Below are 14,012 nucleotides of genomic sequence, written 5' to 3'. Positions count from 1 at the left end.
ACTGCCTCTACTAGGGAGAGTCTGCCAATAAAATAGATTTAATAAATATTTCATAGTTTGCTATCTACTTTTACATCATCAGCTAATGATAATTCGATGTCCAGACTAATATTCTTGAATCTCGTAATCTTCTTGCTTCACTTTGAGCTTTAGCAGCATTCCTCTCGCATCCGAGCGAGCCTGAAATGATGGCAGCACTGGAAGAACTAACAAAGTGTGCTCAAAAATTAAAAAGAAACAGAAAATATTGTACTGAAATTGGGCTGTTGCAGAGAAACTTTAATGGTGACATCTAAAAAACATGCAAAAAAGCGCTACGATCGAAAATATAATACCTAGTGCTTGGTTTAAAACATCTGCGTTAATATGAGGAACTGTGCCACAGTTTAATCTTGAGCACCACTCGTTCGAGACTAGATGCTCAATGATTCTATAATTGCCCATCCACCATCCACTTATTCTTATAGGTGGGAAATTATAAAACCAACAAATATGTCGTTTTTCGGCAATAAACTTGTGATTTCACCGCAAAAATTTGGGTGCAACTACTTTTCTATAGTCGGGTCAAAACGACATGAAGCACGGACAGTTGCGCTCGAAGCAGTGCGGTAAAGACGGCGGTTGGAATCGAGTTGGGGGTGGGGTCGTTAGGTGTCCGCAGCCGATCATCTGCAGCCGAATAAGTGCCTGCAGAAGAGGCTGTCGGTAGACCAGGGTACCACCAGAGTAGGCATATCTTAGTCCACCTATGATCACTTAGCCACGCCCATCAATCACCACGTCACTAAGGTCATGTGCCGTGTTTGTATTGCAATTAAGTGATAGTATTGACTTCTAGGAAGGATCAAAGAACGAAAAGGTACCAACGTAGCAAGTGGAAAAAGACGTACAAAATGAAGATGCTAAAAATGAAGAAAGAATGTAGAAGATTTGTACAAGAAAAAAAAAAACAACATCAGAAAACATAAATGAAGTTGAAAATTGAGGACGTTCCTAAGTAAAAGTTAAAAGGTGTAGGAACAAGAGTCTGGTTTCTGAAAGGCGTAGATTTGTGATTGAAAAAACTACGTAGAAGATATAGATGTATATTTGTATTTATACAGACTATTTAAGTCATGTAAGATACTGCAGTAGTTTGTAAAAGTCTCGATTTGTTTGTTTTACATAAAGAAAGCACCATTTATTTTCTACTTCTGGGATTTCGTGAGCAACCGTTCGATGTATCTCATCCTATCCTCTATACGTAAACGATCGATACTCCGTACAGAAGCAGTACCGGAGATAACGTGCTCCTGCGAGGCATGTTCCGCACCTCATTAGACGATGAGGGCCGGAAACGGACGATGTGACGGGCGGAGCGTAAGGCGAACGCAGCGCAATGCTCTGCTGACGCTATTAACTGCTGCGCAGAGCAATTAACGATAGCCGTTGCAGATCGTTTCCTCTGAGGGTAGGTTGTCGAGGAGGCTGCGCGTACCTAACGATACGCACCCATCAAGTTGGGACCATGCTCAAGTACTACTCACCTACTACTCAACTACTAACCGCTTACTCAACTGTCTCTGCTTCATGTCGTTGTGACCCAACCATAATTCACGTTTTCTTAGCGTCACTCAAGTGTTAGCAAATGTTAAAGAAATTTTCACTTTAATGTAAAGAAGCAAAGTAGGAAGGATTCGCAAGACAATTTCCACTTACTGATAGCTGTGTACGAGCCAGTTAGGCCTCGAAGCAATCAGAGCATACTGGCATAGCATTATTGCGAACAGTATTAGAATAGTTTCGTTGTAAGAAAGAAAAAATCGCATAAAGAGGTGCACACAAAACTTGTAAAATAGAAAAACATATCACAACGGTTCACGGTCACTGACAAAAAAAAACAAAATTGAAAAAAATGGGTATTAGATTGTCTAAAAATCAGAAAGACTTATATTTCTCGCTGTTACTTCAAAAAATAAGCGTATGATCATTCTAGAAGTGTTCTAAACCAAATGGCTAAGAAGTAAAATATACCTTCATCTCGCGTTCGTTGTGAGCATGCGCTTTATACGCTGCGATTAGATGGTTGATTGCTTCTTCCTTCTTTCCCAGTGAAAGTAAGGTTGCACCCATGTAGTACAAATTACACGGCGAGAAGTTCTCCTTAACAAATATCCTCCAGTTTTATACTACCTTCAACACTAGTTTAAAAAAAAAAAAACATTCCATTCAGAAATGTCTAGCCTAAGTCGAACTAGAAATAAGCAAAAATGTCGACGAAAGCACAATTTTGTCCTGACAATTCGTTTAAAGATTTCAGGAGCCCGTGGAACACAAGAGCACTCACCTTCACTTTCTCTGCCTTTTCGAAGGCTGACAATGCTTCTGCATAGTTTTTCTTCAAAAAGTGGGCAACTCCTAAATACCTCAAATACGGAAGAAAACGAGTTTTTGAATTTCTGTAAAAGTTAGCATAATCAGAGACTAATTTCACTTACCTGCATTTCTATCTTGACGAGAATTCACTAGATATTCAGATAATCTACTGGCTTAAAAGTGGAAAGTAGATATTAGCTATGCAAAATGAGGTGTACTCTTTTTATTCACTTTGGTATGTTGATGTGTTCACTTCACTTTTAAGCACTTTCGAATGGAATTCAGTCGAGGATGATGAGATTTTGACGTCAACCATTGACCTACAAATTAAACTCCACACAAAGAACTGCATATTTCTGATAACTTGGACATTTTCTTGCATAAACGCTTGAATGTGCATTTTTTTCGAAGAAATCCTATGCACATATTAAAGTGCACTTTGTACGATGAGTTTTTCATGCAAAAGCATTTTGCAATCTCTACAACAATCACTTTTCAACGAGTATAGTAACAAAGTTCAATATTGAAAGGTAAACTTCAGGACTGTATATCTTCAGAATAGTTGAATTAATGCTACCTAGATTAGGTTGCACCTTGCGTAGCTGTACTTCCAATTCGGGAGGAAGAAAATTCCAGAAAAAAAGCATTCAACGAAAGAACTGACGATTTGGTTCTCAGCTCATCAAAACGCAAAGACATACAATAACTCATTAGCTTGTAGCATCATGATCATGATATATAATAACGGGCTTATTCTGTCACGTGTGTGTGTGTGTGTCAGTCACGAAATTCAAAAAAGGGGGTGCGACGGGTCCACCGGCGCCAGATACCTACAGAAGCGGGTGCGACGGGTCCACCGGCGCCAGATACCTACAGAAGCGGGTGCGACGGGTCCACCGGCGTCGGATTGGTGTGCCGGCACCAGAAAGCTATAAAATAGTGTAAGACGGGTACACCGGCGTCGGATTGGTGCGCAATAACTTCGTGTGCATGACGCAAAAGATAGATGGTTGCAGCCGTTTCATAGCCGTGGCCACTGGGCGCTTTGCTTTTCACCTTTGTGACTCCTCCACGCGCCTATTTCCTTCTTCGTTCGCCTCAAGTCTGTAGCGTTCTCAGAAAGTGGAAACACACATGCAAACGGTTGCTTAAATAGTAGCAAGATGTTTATGTGATCTGACGTGGAACGTTATCATTATCAGTAGAATGATGTCTTTCACATCATTTTATGTTAAAACATCATTCTGTTAGAACTATTGGGGGAAATCAGGAGGAATACCCTTACTTCGATTAATGCTTTCAAATTGTATCTATATTATTCTGGCATCGAAAGAGTGTTTGCAACTGATGGTCGAATATTCTCCAAATGTAAAATGGACGCGTTTAGAAGGAAAACTCCGTAATCTTTCGCCTTCTCTTCTTTATAATATAAAGAAGAGAAGGAAAGCGTTGTTAAAAAAAAAACACAAATCTAATTTTACAGAAAACACCACTACTATTAACTTCCATTGATTAGTGAAGGGCAGCGAAGCTAAAACCACCGAAAATCTGAAGTCCGGCTTTAGCCGGACATTCAGACTGGCATATAATAACGGGTTTATTTTGTCACGTGTGTGTGTGTGTGTGTGTGTGTGTGTGTGTGTGTGTGTGTGTGTGTGTGTGTGTGTGTGTGTGTGTGTGTGTGTGTGTGTGTGTGTCACGAAATTCAAAAAGGGGGTTGCGACGGGTCCACCGGCGCCAGATACCTCTAGAAGGGGTGCGACGGGTCCACAGCCGTCGGATTGGTGCGCCGGCGCCAGATACCCATAGAAGGGGGTGCGACGGGTCCACCGGCGTCGGATTGGTGCTCCGGCGCCAGATACGTATAGAAGGGTTTGCGACGGATCCACCGCACCGGCATCAGGCTGGCGCGCCGGCACCAGATAGCTATAATATGGGGTGCGACAATATGGGTAATACGGGTCCCGCGGCGTCGGATTGCTGCACAATAACTTCGTGTGCATGTCGCAAAAGGTAAATGGTTGCAGCCGTTTCATAGCCGTGGCCACTGCGCGCTTTGCTTTTCACCTTTATGATTCCTCCGCGTGCCTATTTCCTTCTTCGTTCGCTCCAAGTTTGTAGCATGCCATTCTCAGAAAGTGGAAACACGCATACAAACGGCTGCTTAAATAGTAGCAAGATGTCTATGTGATCTGACGTGGATATCCTATCTATCTTATCTTTATCTTTATCAATAGGATGCTGTCTTACATATCATTTTATGCCAAAACATCATTCTCTGATAACTGTTTATAGAAAACAGGAGGAAAACCCATACTTGATACTTTTAAATTTTGTCTATAATATATTGGAAAGGAGTGTTTGAAGCTGAAGTTCGAATGTTCTCCAAACGTAGAACTGACGCGTTTAGATAGAAGACTTTTAGTTATAATATAGAAAGGAAAAAAGATTGTTGGAGATAAAGAAGTCCAATTTCATAGAACTAATAACACTAATATAAATTTCCGCTGATCAGTGAAGGCAAGCGAAGCAAACACCACAGAAAGTCTGAAGTCCGGCTTTAGCCGGACGCTCAGACTGGTAAGAAATAACTAACTAACCTAAAAGGTGCACACTATATGCATCTTCTTCATCCAAATTTACAGCCATCCCTAAGTGCTTTATAATTTCGTCCGAGTAGTCAGCCTTCTTATCAATCTCTCCCAGTCCTTGCAAAATAATAGCGTACCTGAAGCAAAAAACAAAAAAAGCGAGAAGATATAGATTTCATAGACTAGAAAACCAAATGGAGCAAGAAACATAAAAATTACCACTTGTGAGCTCCGGCCGAGTACTTATCGCCTTCAAGGCTGAGTGCCCTCTTTGCAAAAACTTTAGCCTAAAAAAGCTACGTAGCGAAATGAAAACCCTAGAACTGTTGTCATGAGAATATTTCACATCTCTCTGAGGTCCAAACAAGTTGTTCAACTATCAAAAACTACAGTAAGATTAAAGACTTCATCAGCGATAGTATGTGTCAAGCACCGCCTCCAAGTTGCGTTCAGGTACAGTACATGAGGAGTCAACTTTTAAATCCCTTATTCCACGGATAGATGTTCAGATTTAGTCAAATCAAGTCAAAAAACAAAACAAAAAAGGGCATTATACGACTACTCCATCAAAAAAGACATATTGACACTTCAAAGACCAGCGTCTGAGCGCAGCTGGAAAATAGCTACATATTTGTCGTTTGTTAGGTTTCTTGTTCAAAGAAGGCGGGGAAACATTTCTTGTATACATTGATTCAGTTCCGAACAACAAATAACTAAATTGTTGATTTACTTTGGAAGATCTTATCAAACTTCACTTATTTATTTGCTCTTTCCAAGAGCGCTTTTCAGAACCAATTGGCCAATGGTCATAATTTTGCTTCACGTGATTAGAAGCGTTACAATTTTTGTATTATAACCCGGGCAATGGCTTTATAGCAGCCAGAGAGTTACGGTTCATAGAATCACACAATCCTATAATCGCGACGTACAAACTTCCTAACGACAGTGCCCAAAGAAGAGTCGTTAGAGAGTGCGATTGTATTCGGATGTTCTAATTCGATGGAAAAAAATGACGAATAAAGGCCACTTTACAAACCAGAAATGAAGGCAACAAGCACAAAATGGGTAAAATGAAGTTGGAAGGGGAGCGCTCAATCCCGTTCTTACTTCTGGAAGTTACATCTTCTTTTTTTTCTCCTGCTAGCTTTAAACTACATGTCACAGATCATATAAGGCATGCTTAGGCTATAAAACCCCGTCTTAGTTCTTCACTTCAAAAAATAAGAGCGCGATTCAGTGCCCCCACCCAACAACACTTCACCCGCACAAAACCCATACCTCATGCAGTAACTGAGCTTTCTCCTTCGGACATTTACAGAAGAAAGCTTTCTCCACAAGCCCTCGAGCGAGTCGCCATAGTACTTCAACATTTTCAAGGTCTTCATATCTGGAAAAGTCGAAACAAATCGATGAAGCCGTTCAACAGGAGAAGCGGAAAATAGAGATATGTAAAAGATATTCGTACGACGTTTTATCAACAGCATTTATCACAGTAGAAAGTTTTCTTGTGGAAAATATGCAAAAACACATCTACTTTTTAAGTGTTTCGTATGATTCGGATATGGCGGTTGGTGAAGTGTTGAAACCGTGGCGACCGAGTTTTTTGAGCGAAACCACCAGTGCATGGACATCCTTCCGGTACCTTAACAAATCGAAAACAAATCCTTGAATCTAAATGTCCTAGAAATGCATCAAAACGAAATGACTTGTGATGTAATTGCGTAAAAATTTGTGCCTGCGATGGGACATTCGCTACTGCAACCGGACTGCGAAGAGGAATCAGATCCCATCGCGCTACTTCGAACGTTACCGCTTACGCGATTGCATCACTTCACTTTGTTTTGGCCTGATTGTATCTTGTTCCATCACTAGGATCTTTGTTTTATCTGTCAACATCGCAGAAGAAAAATTAAGATAGTTACGAGTTCCAAATGGGACTAACTGTAGCTACTTCGGATTTTATTTCAGGACTTTGTAACAAACAAGCAAGCAGAAAAGCACCACTCAGGCTTCTTGGATAGCTGTTTGTCAGTAAGTGCAACTCCGGCCGCACACAGCTGTACTCCCGCGGATGCAGTGACGACGCGGCAAAGTACGCGCCGGAACATTTTTATTTTACCTGAACACTTCGTAAAATTTAACTATAAATCCTTCGGTGACAAGAAATAAAGATAAAGATCTCCGTCATAGGAATCCAAACTCAGAACTTTACAGTGGTATTTACTGCTTATATTATATTGGAAATTCTACTCCATTTTCCTATGAAAATTCCGTACAGGAAAATTTCTCCAAAAGGAACATCATTTCATGACAACTTCAATCTTTGCGTAACAAAAACAAAAAATACAAACCAACGATCCAATTCTCGTTATTTCAGATGAGGTCCTACTTTCTAGATCTGTAACGAATTTCGATAACTTTCAGTTCGTCTGTCACTATTCAACAGGTTAGGACTCCACATTAACTTATTGTAGGTAGCAACCAAATGCCCCAATTATCTTACTCTAAAAGTCAGTCGGAGGAACACCTCCATAAGGAATTCTTGAAATTAATTAGAAAAAGAAAAAATGGGAACCGTAAACTTGAACTCCTACTGATTACAAGGTAATAACGATCTACCTCAATTCAAAGGAGGATATTCAACTCCAGAACGCTACAAATTCCATTATGCCCTTCTCGTCTATTTCTGTGACCATGAAAACAAGATCAACAAGTTGCGGACAAACAGTGGTGTAATACACAATAATGTCAGAAAGAAAACAAAAAACAGGAAGGAGATACTAGCATTCGAAATGAGATGCTATTGATCAGGCTGCCCGCAAAGTTCAGCGCCGGTGCAATACGCGCACGCGCGTCCGAGAATCGTTAACAGAGCGAAAGGCGAGTGATGCAACCTTTAAGGCAACCTTTAGATAATCTAGTAGAGAGTGAATACAGGGCAGTTTGCTCTACTCATATCTCCTGCCCCATCCCCCTTCATTACCGTAACTTAGGCAGCTGCAAATTCGTCCTGTTGCGATTGCTACGAGGTCATTGGCTGCGGGCCCATGTAAACCTACTTTAAGGCATCACCCCACAAATCGGTTGTAGTGGTTTCCGGCGGGTTATGCCTATACGGGGTCGTAGATTGTGGGGAAGAGGGTGTTTCCGTCCACCTCTCCCTGTATCAATTTAAACGGACGACCCTGGAACTATTTTTTACGGCGGTTTCTTTTGCAAGGCGCAACCTTCGCGCCCCACCCCCGCCTGCAATTCGTCCGAATTCCGACGAATCGCAGGCGGGATGACAATTCATACATTTCTGAAAATACAAAAAAGAAACTTAAGAGAGAAGTATTTCTAGGACCGAGATTGAGTTAAAGCAAATGATTCTTGGATGTAGCGAATGACGACCTCAGTAGATGACATTATTTATCAGCAGATTAGTGGAGGGTGAAAGTTGTAATAGTTACCGAAATTCCTGCCAAACTCCACCACATGCTGGCACATGTCACAGTGTCATGTTCTAACCAACAGTGTCAACTTCACATATATTGCAAAAAGTAACATACGATGTTGCATGACCTGCTCATGTTCATCCAATGCAAGACATTAGATGAGAGTTAGCAAGCATTTAATACACATTTATGCTTACAGTAGAGGAAGTACTTCTAGAAACAACAGTTTAATGAACCTGTGCTAGGTGACTGTAAACAACGAAAGTGGGGCTGACCACTCCACTCACTACTCAAGTTCCAAATACTTCCGTTTCAATCAAAAGTAAACTGCAACATGGCTTAAGCTAATACTCCATGCCTTTTCACTCTGGCATGCTGCTACGTGACCGCTCGCGCAGCCGTTTAGAGGCATCACCCCACGAGTCTGAGGTGGTACGGATTTCAGGTGGAGTATTCGTATACGGGATCGTAGATTATGGAGAGAAAGGTGAGTCCGTCCGTTTCTTCCTAATTGCCGTAAAAAACGGCCCGGAAGATACGGCTTCGAGCACTCCGGCGTGCTACTTTCTGCAACGAGTTCGATTGGAGCGCGCCAGCCTTGTGCACGCGCCGCATCTTCCGGGCAGTTTTTATGGCAATTAGGAAGAAATGGACGGAATCACCCCCCTCTCCATAATCTACTATGCCGTATACGAATACTCCACCTGAAATCCGTACCACCTCAGATTCGCGGGGTGATGCCTTCAATTAGATTTAGATAAGACTCTGCCCCTGCTCGATATTCATCAATTGAACGCGCGCGCGTATTTCACGGGGACTGGTGGGACTCTGCAACACTGAAAAAGGGAGCGAATGCATCTGATAAAAATCGAACAGAGGCAGTGGCTTGGCAGCAATCGTGAGAGGAGTTTGCAGCTGCTTACAGGTACCGTAACGAAGGACGATGAAGCTGGAAATTAAGTAAACAAAGCGACCTTCCTGCTACTCCATACTCGATTACCTAACGCTTGCAACAGAGTCCAAGGCTGACGGTCTGTCGGTTCTGCAGTTTGGTAGTTATTGAGCATTCAGGTGTGGGCGTTCCATAACCGCCGAGCCGTCAAACCGCGCAGCTGTGAACTCAGTTGGCATCCTAAAGGTAGGTCAAAGGTTGTGTTACCCCCTTTCCACGACAACGACGATTCTCAGAATGAGTGTGCTTTATCGCCGCTGCATGAATTCCGTCGGTATTCTCACCACTGCTGGGAGAACATAGCTAGCAGAACGAAATACGATGGTGCGGGAGGTCACTAATACAGCTACTTCTCGGTAATGGGATGTATAGAACCGCAGAGGAAACCAAACGGACATCCCGGATTCGAACTGTGATGTTAATGACTGGGCTCCCTGTGGGTAAAACAACAGCATGCACCCACCCAGCTGATGATTGTCAACTTCCCATGCAATTGAATGGAGGGATGTGTCTTGAGTAGGGTGAAGCGTGCGAGATTTTCCCATCGGAATGTTCGTAAGAGGTGATGGGAGCAAAAGTGGGTCGCCAGGAGTCATATTCGATACTTCTCTTTGAAATAAAGTCGCATAGTGTTTGAATAAATGATTGGGGAAGACTCGAAACCTGTTATATGTTATATCTTATAGCGAAAAAGTTTTCCTACTAGCGTTTTTTTTTTGTATTACCTTCCGTTAGTTGAGAAGTCGGGAAATTTATCAGAATTCCAGCCTTTTCTGAACTAACATTCAAAAAAGAACCGGAACAACTCTAGAGACGGTGGTTCCACGCCTTTCGCTTTTCTCTACAAAATGCACACTTACTTACCCTTCTAGATTTCTTTTCCGGTCCTATATCTTTATGGTATAACAGTTTCCGCGCTAGCAGGATGAGTGAACCTCAAACATTTTATTTGACGTCTTAAAGTCGGTTCATATTTTGCGCGCCAGCCACTGTGGGTATTTCTTCAGTGGTTCTTTTTGGCATTCATAATCTTTTTTGTAGGGGCTTTTCTGAATAATATTATGTATTATTATGACTATTTTGTTTGTTTTTTTCGATTGGCTTCATTTGCTATTACCTGGATTGAAGGTTTTTTTGTTGAGGTTATGGTCTCACCTGATGAGGGATTCAGCTCTGACGAGGAGTCTGAAGCACTAAAGACTTTGACAAAAAAAGAACAACAGGTATAGGGGTGTTGTCCTCTTCTTTTTGTCTTTTTTTTTTGCATTATCTTCTCTCATCATTGATATAGGCACTTGAGCGACGTCGACTCAAAAACAAGAGGAAAAAACTTTCAAAACGGCGAAAAGGAGCTAACGAAGATAATGATGCATCGAACGATGCTGCTGCTCTTTCGGAAGATAAACCGGACGACCACCAAGATGGTGAAGTAATGGGACCGAAAAATATAGTAAGTGCACTTGTGGCCCTCGACTCCCACATCTGTTTTATGTTTTCGTTCTACTTCTTTTTCGAATCACGGTGAAATAATTGGTTATTCGTAGTTATTAGTTTATTTATGTTTGAGATATTTGAGATGTAATCCTCGTGCAATATAAAGGCTTCTAAACGTTGCTATATTTAACGGTTTCTTGGTTATTTTTATGGGTAATTGTGCTGAAACATTGTTTTATCGCACAATACAGTCAATTGTTCCAATTTTTCTTAAGCAGAAATAACACCGCACGCATCATGCTTTGTAGACTGATGATCTCGAGGTGGAAATCGATTACGTTGGAGAAGCGCCGAAGCTGGACGAGAGCGATCCAAATTATCAGTATTTCTCCGCAATATTTAGTGCTTTCAAGGCAATATTTTTTTTACTGCTTCTTCTACATAACGGTATCTAAGATAACTATTTTTTTAGATCGAAACAAATCCAGAAGATGAATCTGCAAATGGAGCTATTTCTTCTGGGAGAGATCATAAAAAGGATGAGGAATACAATCGTGCTTCCATGTCAGAAAAGATTCTACAAGAAGAAATTAATGTACAGTTTGGTCGTTGATTTCCTGTTCTCATCATTATCATCAGATTTAAGGACAAGTTGAATGACCCAAATGAACCAGAGAGGATGTCAAGGAGAAAGCTACGCTTGGCTATGCAGCCAAGCATTGCAAAACTGAAAGAGGTTAGCATTTGTTTTCGTTTTAGCCAAAGGTAGGCGGCTATTGAGTTACTGACCACCATGTCTTGGAAACCGTAGATTTGTGCTAGAGTCGGATTTGAATCCCTGTCTACTTCTTTCAGTCTACGCGTCGTCCTGATGTCGTCGAGTGGGCAGATGTTACGTCGAGAGATCCATTCATGTTAGTGGCCCTCAAGTCTTACCGCAACACAGTACCAGTCCCTCGCCACTGGAACGCGAAGAGAAAGTGAGTGTTCGTAGTAATTTTGTCCCTATTTGTGCGGAAGCTTTAGATGTTTCTTCTTGCAGGTATCTTTCAGGAAAACGCGGATTTGAACGACCGCCATTTGAGTTACCTGATTTTATCAAACGGACTGGGATTCAAGACATGCGCGAAGCGTTATGGGAGAAGGTTGCTTTTTCTCCTCAAGCACCATTCATGTATTCTGTTTCGCTTTCTTTCCACTTCCCTCTCACTTTATTAGTTGTATTCAAGGAAGAGAACCAGAATCTCAAATCGAAAATGCGTGAGAGAGCTCGTCCAAAGTTAGGCAAAATCGACATCGATTACCAAAAGTTACATGATGCTTTCTTTAAATGGCAGACGAAGCCACCAATGACAATGATGGGAGAGCTATATTATGAGGGGAAGGTACTTGTGATACTATTTTCACAAAAGATATTTTCTCACTCAGTAATTCTAGGAAGTAGAAACACTTATGAAAGATAAGAAACCTGGAAACCTTTCCGACGATCTCCGTATTGCTCTTGGCATGCCAGTTGGCCCAGTAAGTTTAATGCTTTTCAGCGATCTCTAGTATATTATCGCCTTCAACGTCTCATTTTCTACAGAACGCTCATAAATTTCCTCCTCCTTGGCTCATTGCTATGCAGCGGTACGGTCCTCCTCCGAGTTATCCAAATCTTCGCATCGCTGGATTGAATGCACCCATACCCGAGGGGTGTGCTTTCGGATATCACGCAGGAGGATGGGGCAAACCGCCTGTTGATGATTATGGAAAACCACTTTATGGTGATGTGTTTGGGCAAGAGGTAAGCCCTTTTCATATATTAGACTACAGTTGACTTTGCTTCCTCAGAGAGACTTTGCTTATGGAATTTTCCATAATAGAACCTTTTTGAATATGTGTTTCTGAGTTTCAGTTTCAACAGTGAGTGCTTTTATTTGCCCCGAATTACTTTATTTGCAGTTCTTCTCCTGCTCATTTTTGGCCAATTTGTAGTGATTGAGCTCTTTCCAGCCAACGAGTCAGGTTGAACCTGAAGACGAAACACGCATTGAGCGTAGGTATTGGGGAGAAATTGGTTCGGACGAAGACTCGGACGAGGAAAGTGAACCTGAAGAAGAAGAAGAAGCCGCTGGAGGTGTTACGAGTGGTATTGATGGCATTGCAACACCAATGACCGAGGGAATGGCGACACCTAGCGGAATCACAACAGGAGTCACTGGATTGGAAACCCCCGATACCATAGAACTGCGTAAGGGTAGGCGAATAGAGGAGAGGTAAGTGCATGTTTTAAAAACGAAGACTTTGAAAATATTTCGAAGTTAAATAGAACTGAATTAAAGCTGTTTCGTTTTAGTTTGGCAGGAGCGGACACTCCAGCTGCTGCGTATCATATTCTTCCCGAAAAACGAGTTGATAGAATTGGTGGACAGATGATGGCGTCTACTCATGTTTATGATCTATCTGTGTGTTTTACATATTACATAGTTCTTTCTTTGATTGGTTTATACGCCTGCATGTTTCCAGAAAAAAGTGGCGGTGACCGATGGGGGAGTGGAAGTTTCACTGGATCCTGACGCCATTGACCTTGACCAAGGAAAACTACAGGAGAAATATGACGAACAGCTCAGAAAGCAGGTATGTCTTTTTTGCTCTGGAAAATAACTTTGATCTATAAAGTGGTGGAAGTACTGTCAAAGAGGTTCATTTTAATATGCTTAAGTGTTGCATTTTCGTGCACTAATCTCTCACAGATATTTTGCATCGATTATTGAAAACTTCCAAATGCTAATTACTTTGGTATAAAACTAAACTTTTCCTACACTTCGTTACAGACGCGAGCGGGAGACGACAGAGAGGATCTGTCAGACATGGTCGCAGAACATGCTGCTGGACAGAATGTGAGATTTTGCGTTTCTGCTCTATAGCCAGCAAATTCAATTGTTAGGAAGACTTGAGTTGTCATGCCAGAAGTCTTCTGAGTTTGGGTCATGTGGTTTTAACACGTGTAATTACAGCGCAAAAGGAAAGCTCAGGAGCAAAAGAAAACCTCTCATCAGAGCAAGAAATACAAGGACTTCAAATTTTAGTTGTTGTAGTACTATTATTACAATTGCTTGTTTTTATATTATGTATTTGTTGTGTCCGCTGTCTTGTCTTTTCTCTTCAATAATAAAGGTGTCAGCTATCGTTTTATATTAATTGAACTAGGAGTGATGTCATTGATCTATATTAAAATATTTCTCACACTTTGACGATTTG

The 14,012-nt window shown here is 41.5% G+C and overlaps 2 protein-coding genes across 3 annotated transcripts; one reads left to right on the top strand and one right to left on the bottom strand.

Annotated features, from left to right (window-relative positions):
* Nucleotides 1-105: 105 nt before the first annotated feature.
* On the bottom strand, nt 106-7,054 carry RB195_013851 (uncharacterized protein; the record flags this gene model as incomplete). Its single annotated transcript, XM_064203851.1, has 8 exons — nt 106-180; nt 2,014-2,142; nt 2,327-2,397; nt 4,956-5,083; nt 5,166-5,233; nt 6,225-6,333; nt 6,481-6,588; nt 6,948-7,054. The coding sequence occupies 8 exons, from the start codon at nt 7,052-7,054 to the stop codon at nt 106-108; spliced, it is 795 nt and encodes a 264-aa protein (XP_064059732.1).
* Nucleotides 7,055-9,756: 2,702 nt separating this feature from the next.
* RB195_013850 (uncharacterized protein) lies at nt 9,757-13,840 on the top strand (the record flags this gene model as incomplete). 2 transcript variants are annotated; one of them, XM_064203850.1, is made up of 17 exons in its annotated part: nt 9,757-9,851; nt 10,299-10,326; nt 10,478-10,558; nt 10,627-10,785; nt 11,078-11,182; nt 11,242-11,364; nt 11,416-11,505; nt 11,625-11,749; nt 11,812-11,914; nt 11,999-12,154; nt 12,207-12,290; nt 12,355-12,555; nt 12,765-13,027; nt 13,108-13,216; nt 13,278-13,388; nt 13,586-13,651; nt 13,769-13,840. In XM_064203850.1, the coding sequence occupies 17 exons, from the start codon at nt 9,757-9,759 to the stop codon at nt 13,838-13,840; spliced, it is 1,971 nt and encodes a 656-aa protein (XP_064059730.1). The 2 variants fall into 2 exon arrangements, with proteins under 2 accessions (XP_064059730.1, XP_064059731.1); XM_064203849.1 differs by lacking the exons at nt 9,757-9,851; nt 10,299-10,326 and having other exon boundaries at nt 10,481-10,558.
* Between the last annotated feature and the right edge of the window lie 172 nt (nt 13,841-14,012).

Source organism: Necator americanus, chromosome V (genome assembly GCF_031761385.1).
Source record: "Necator americanus strain Aroian chromosome V, whole genome shotgun sequence".
Taxonomy (NCBI): domain Eukaryota; kingdom Metazoa; phylum Nematoda; class Chromadorea; order Rhabditida; family Ancylostomatidae; genus Necator; species Necator americanus.
The sequence above is the reverse complement of the archived record's forward strand: the minus strand, read 5'-3'. Positions and strand labels throughout refer to the sequence as shown.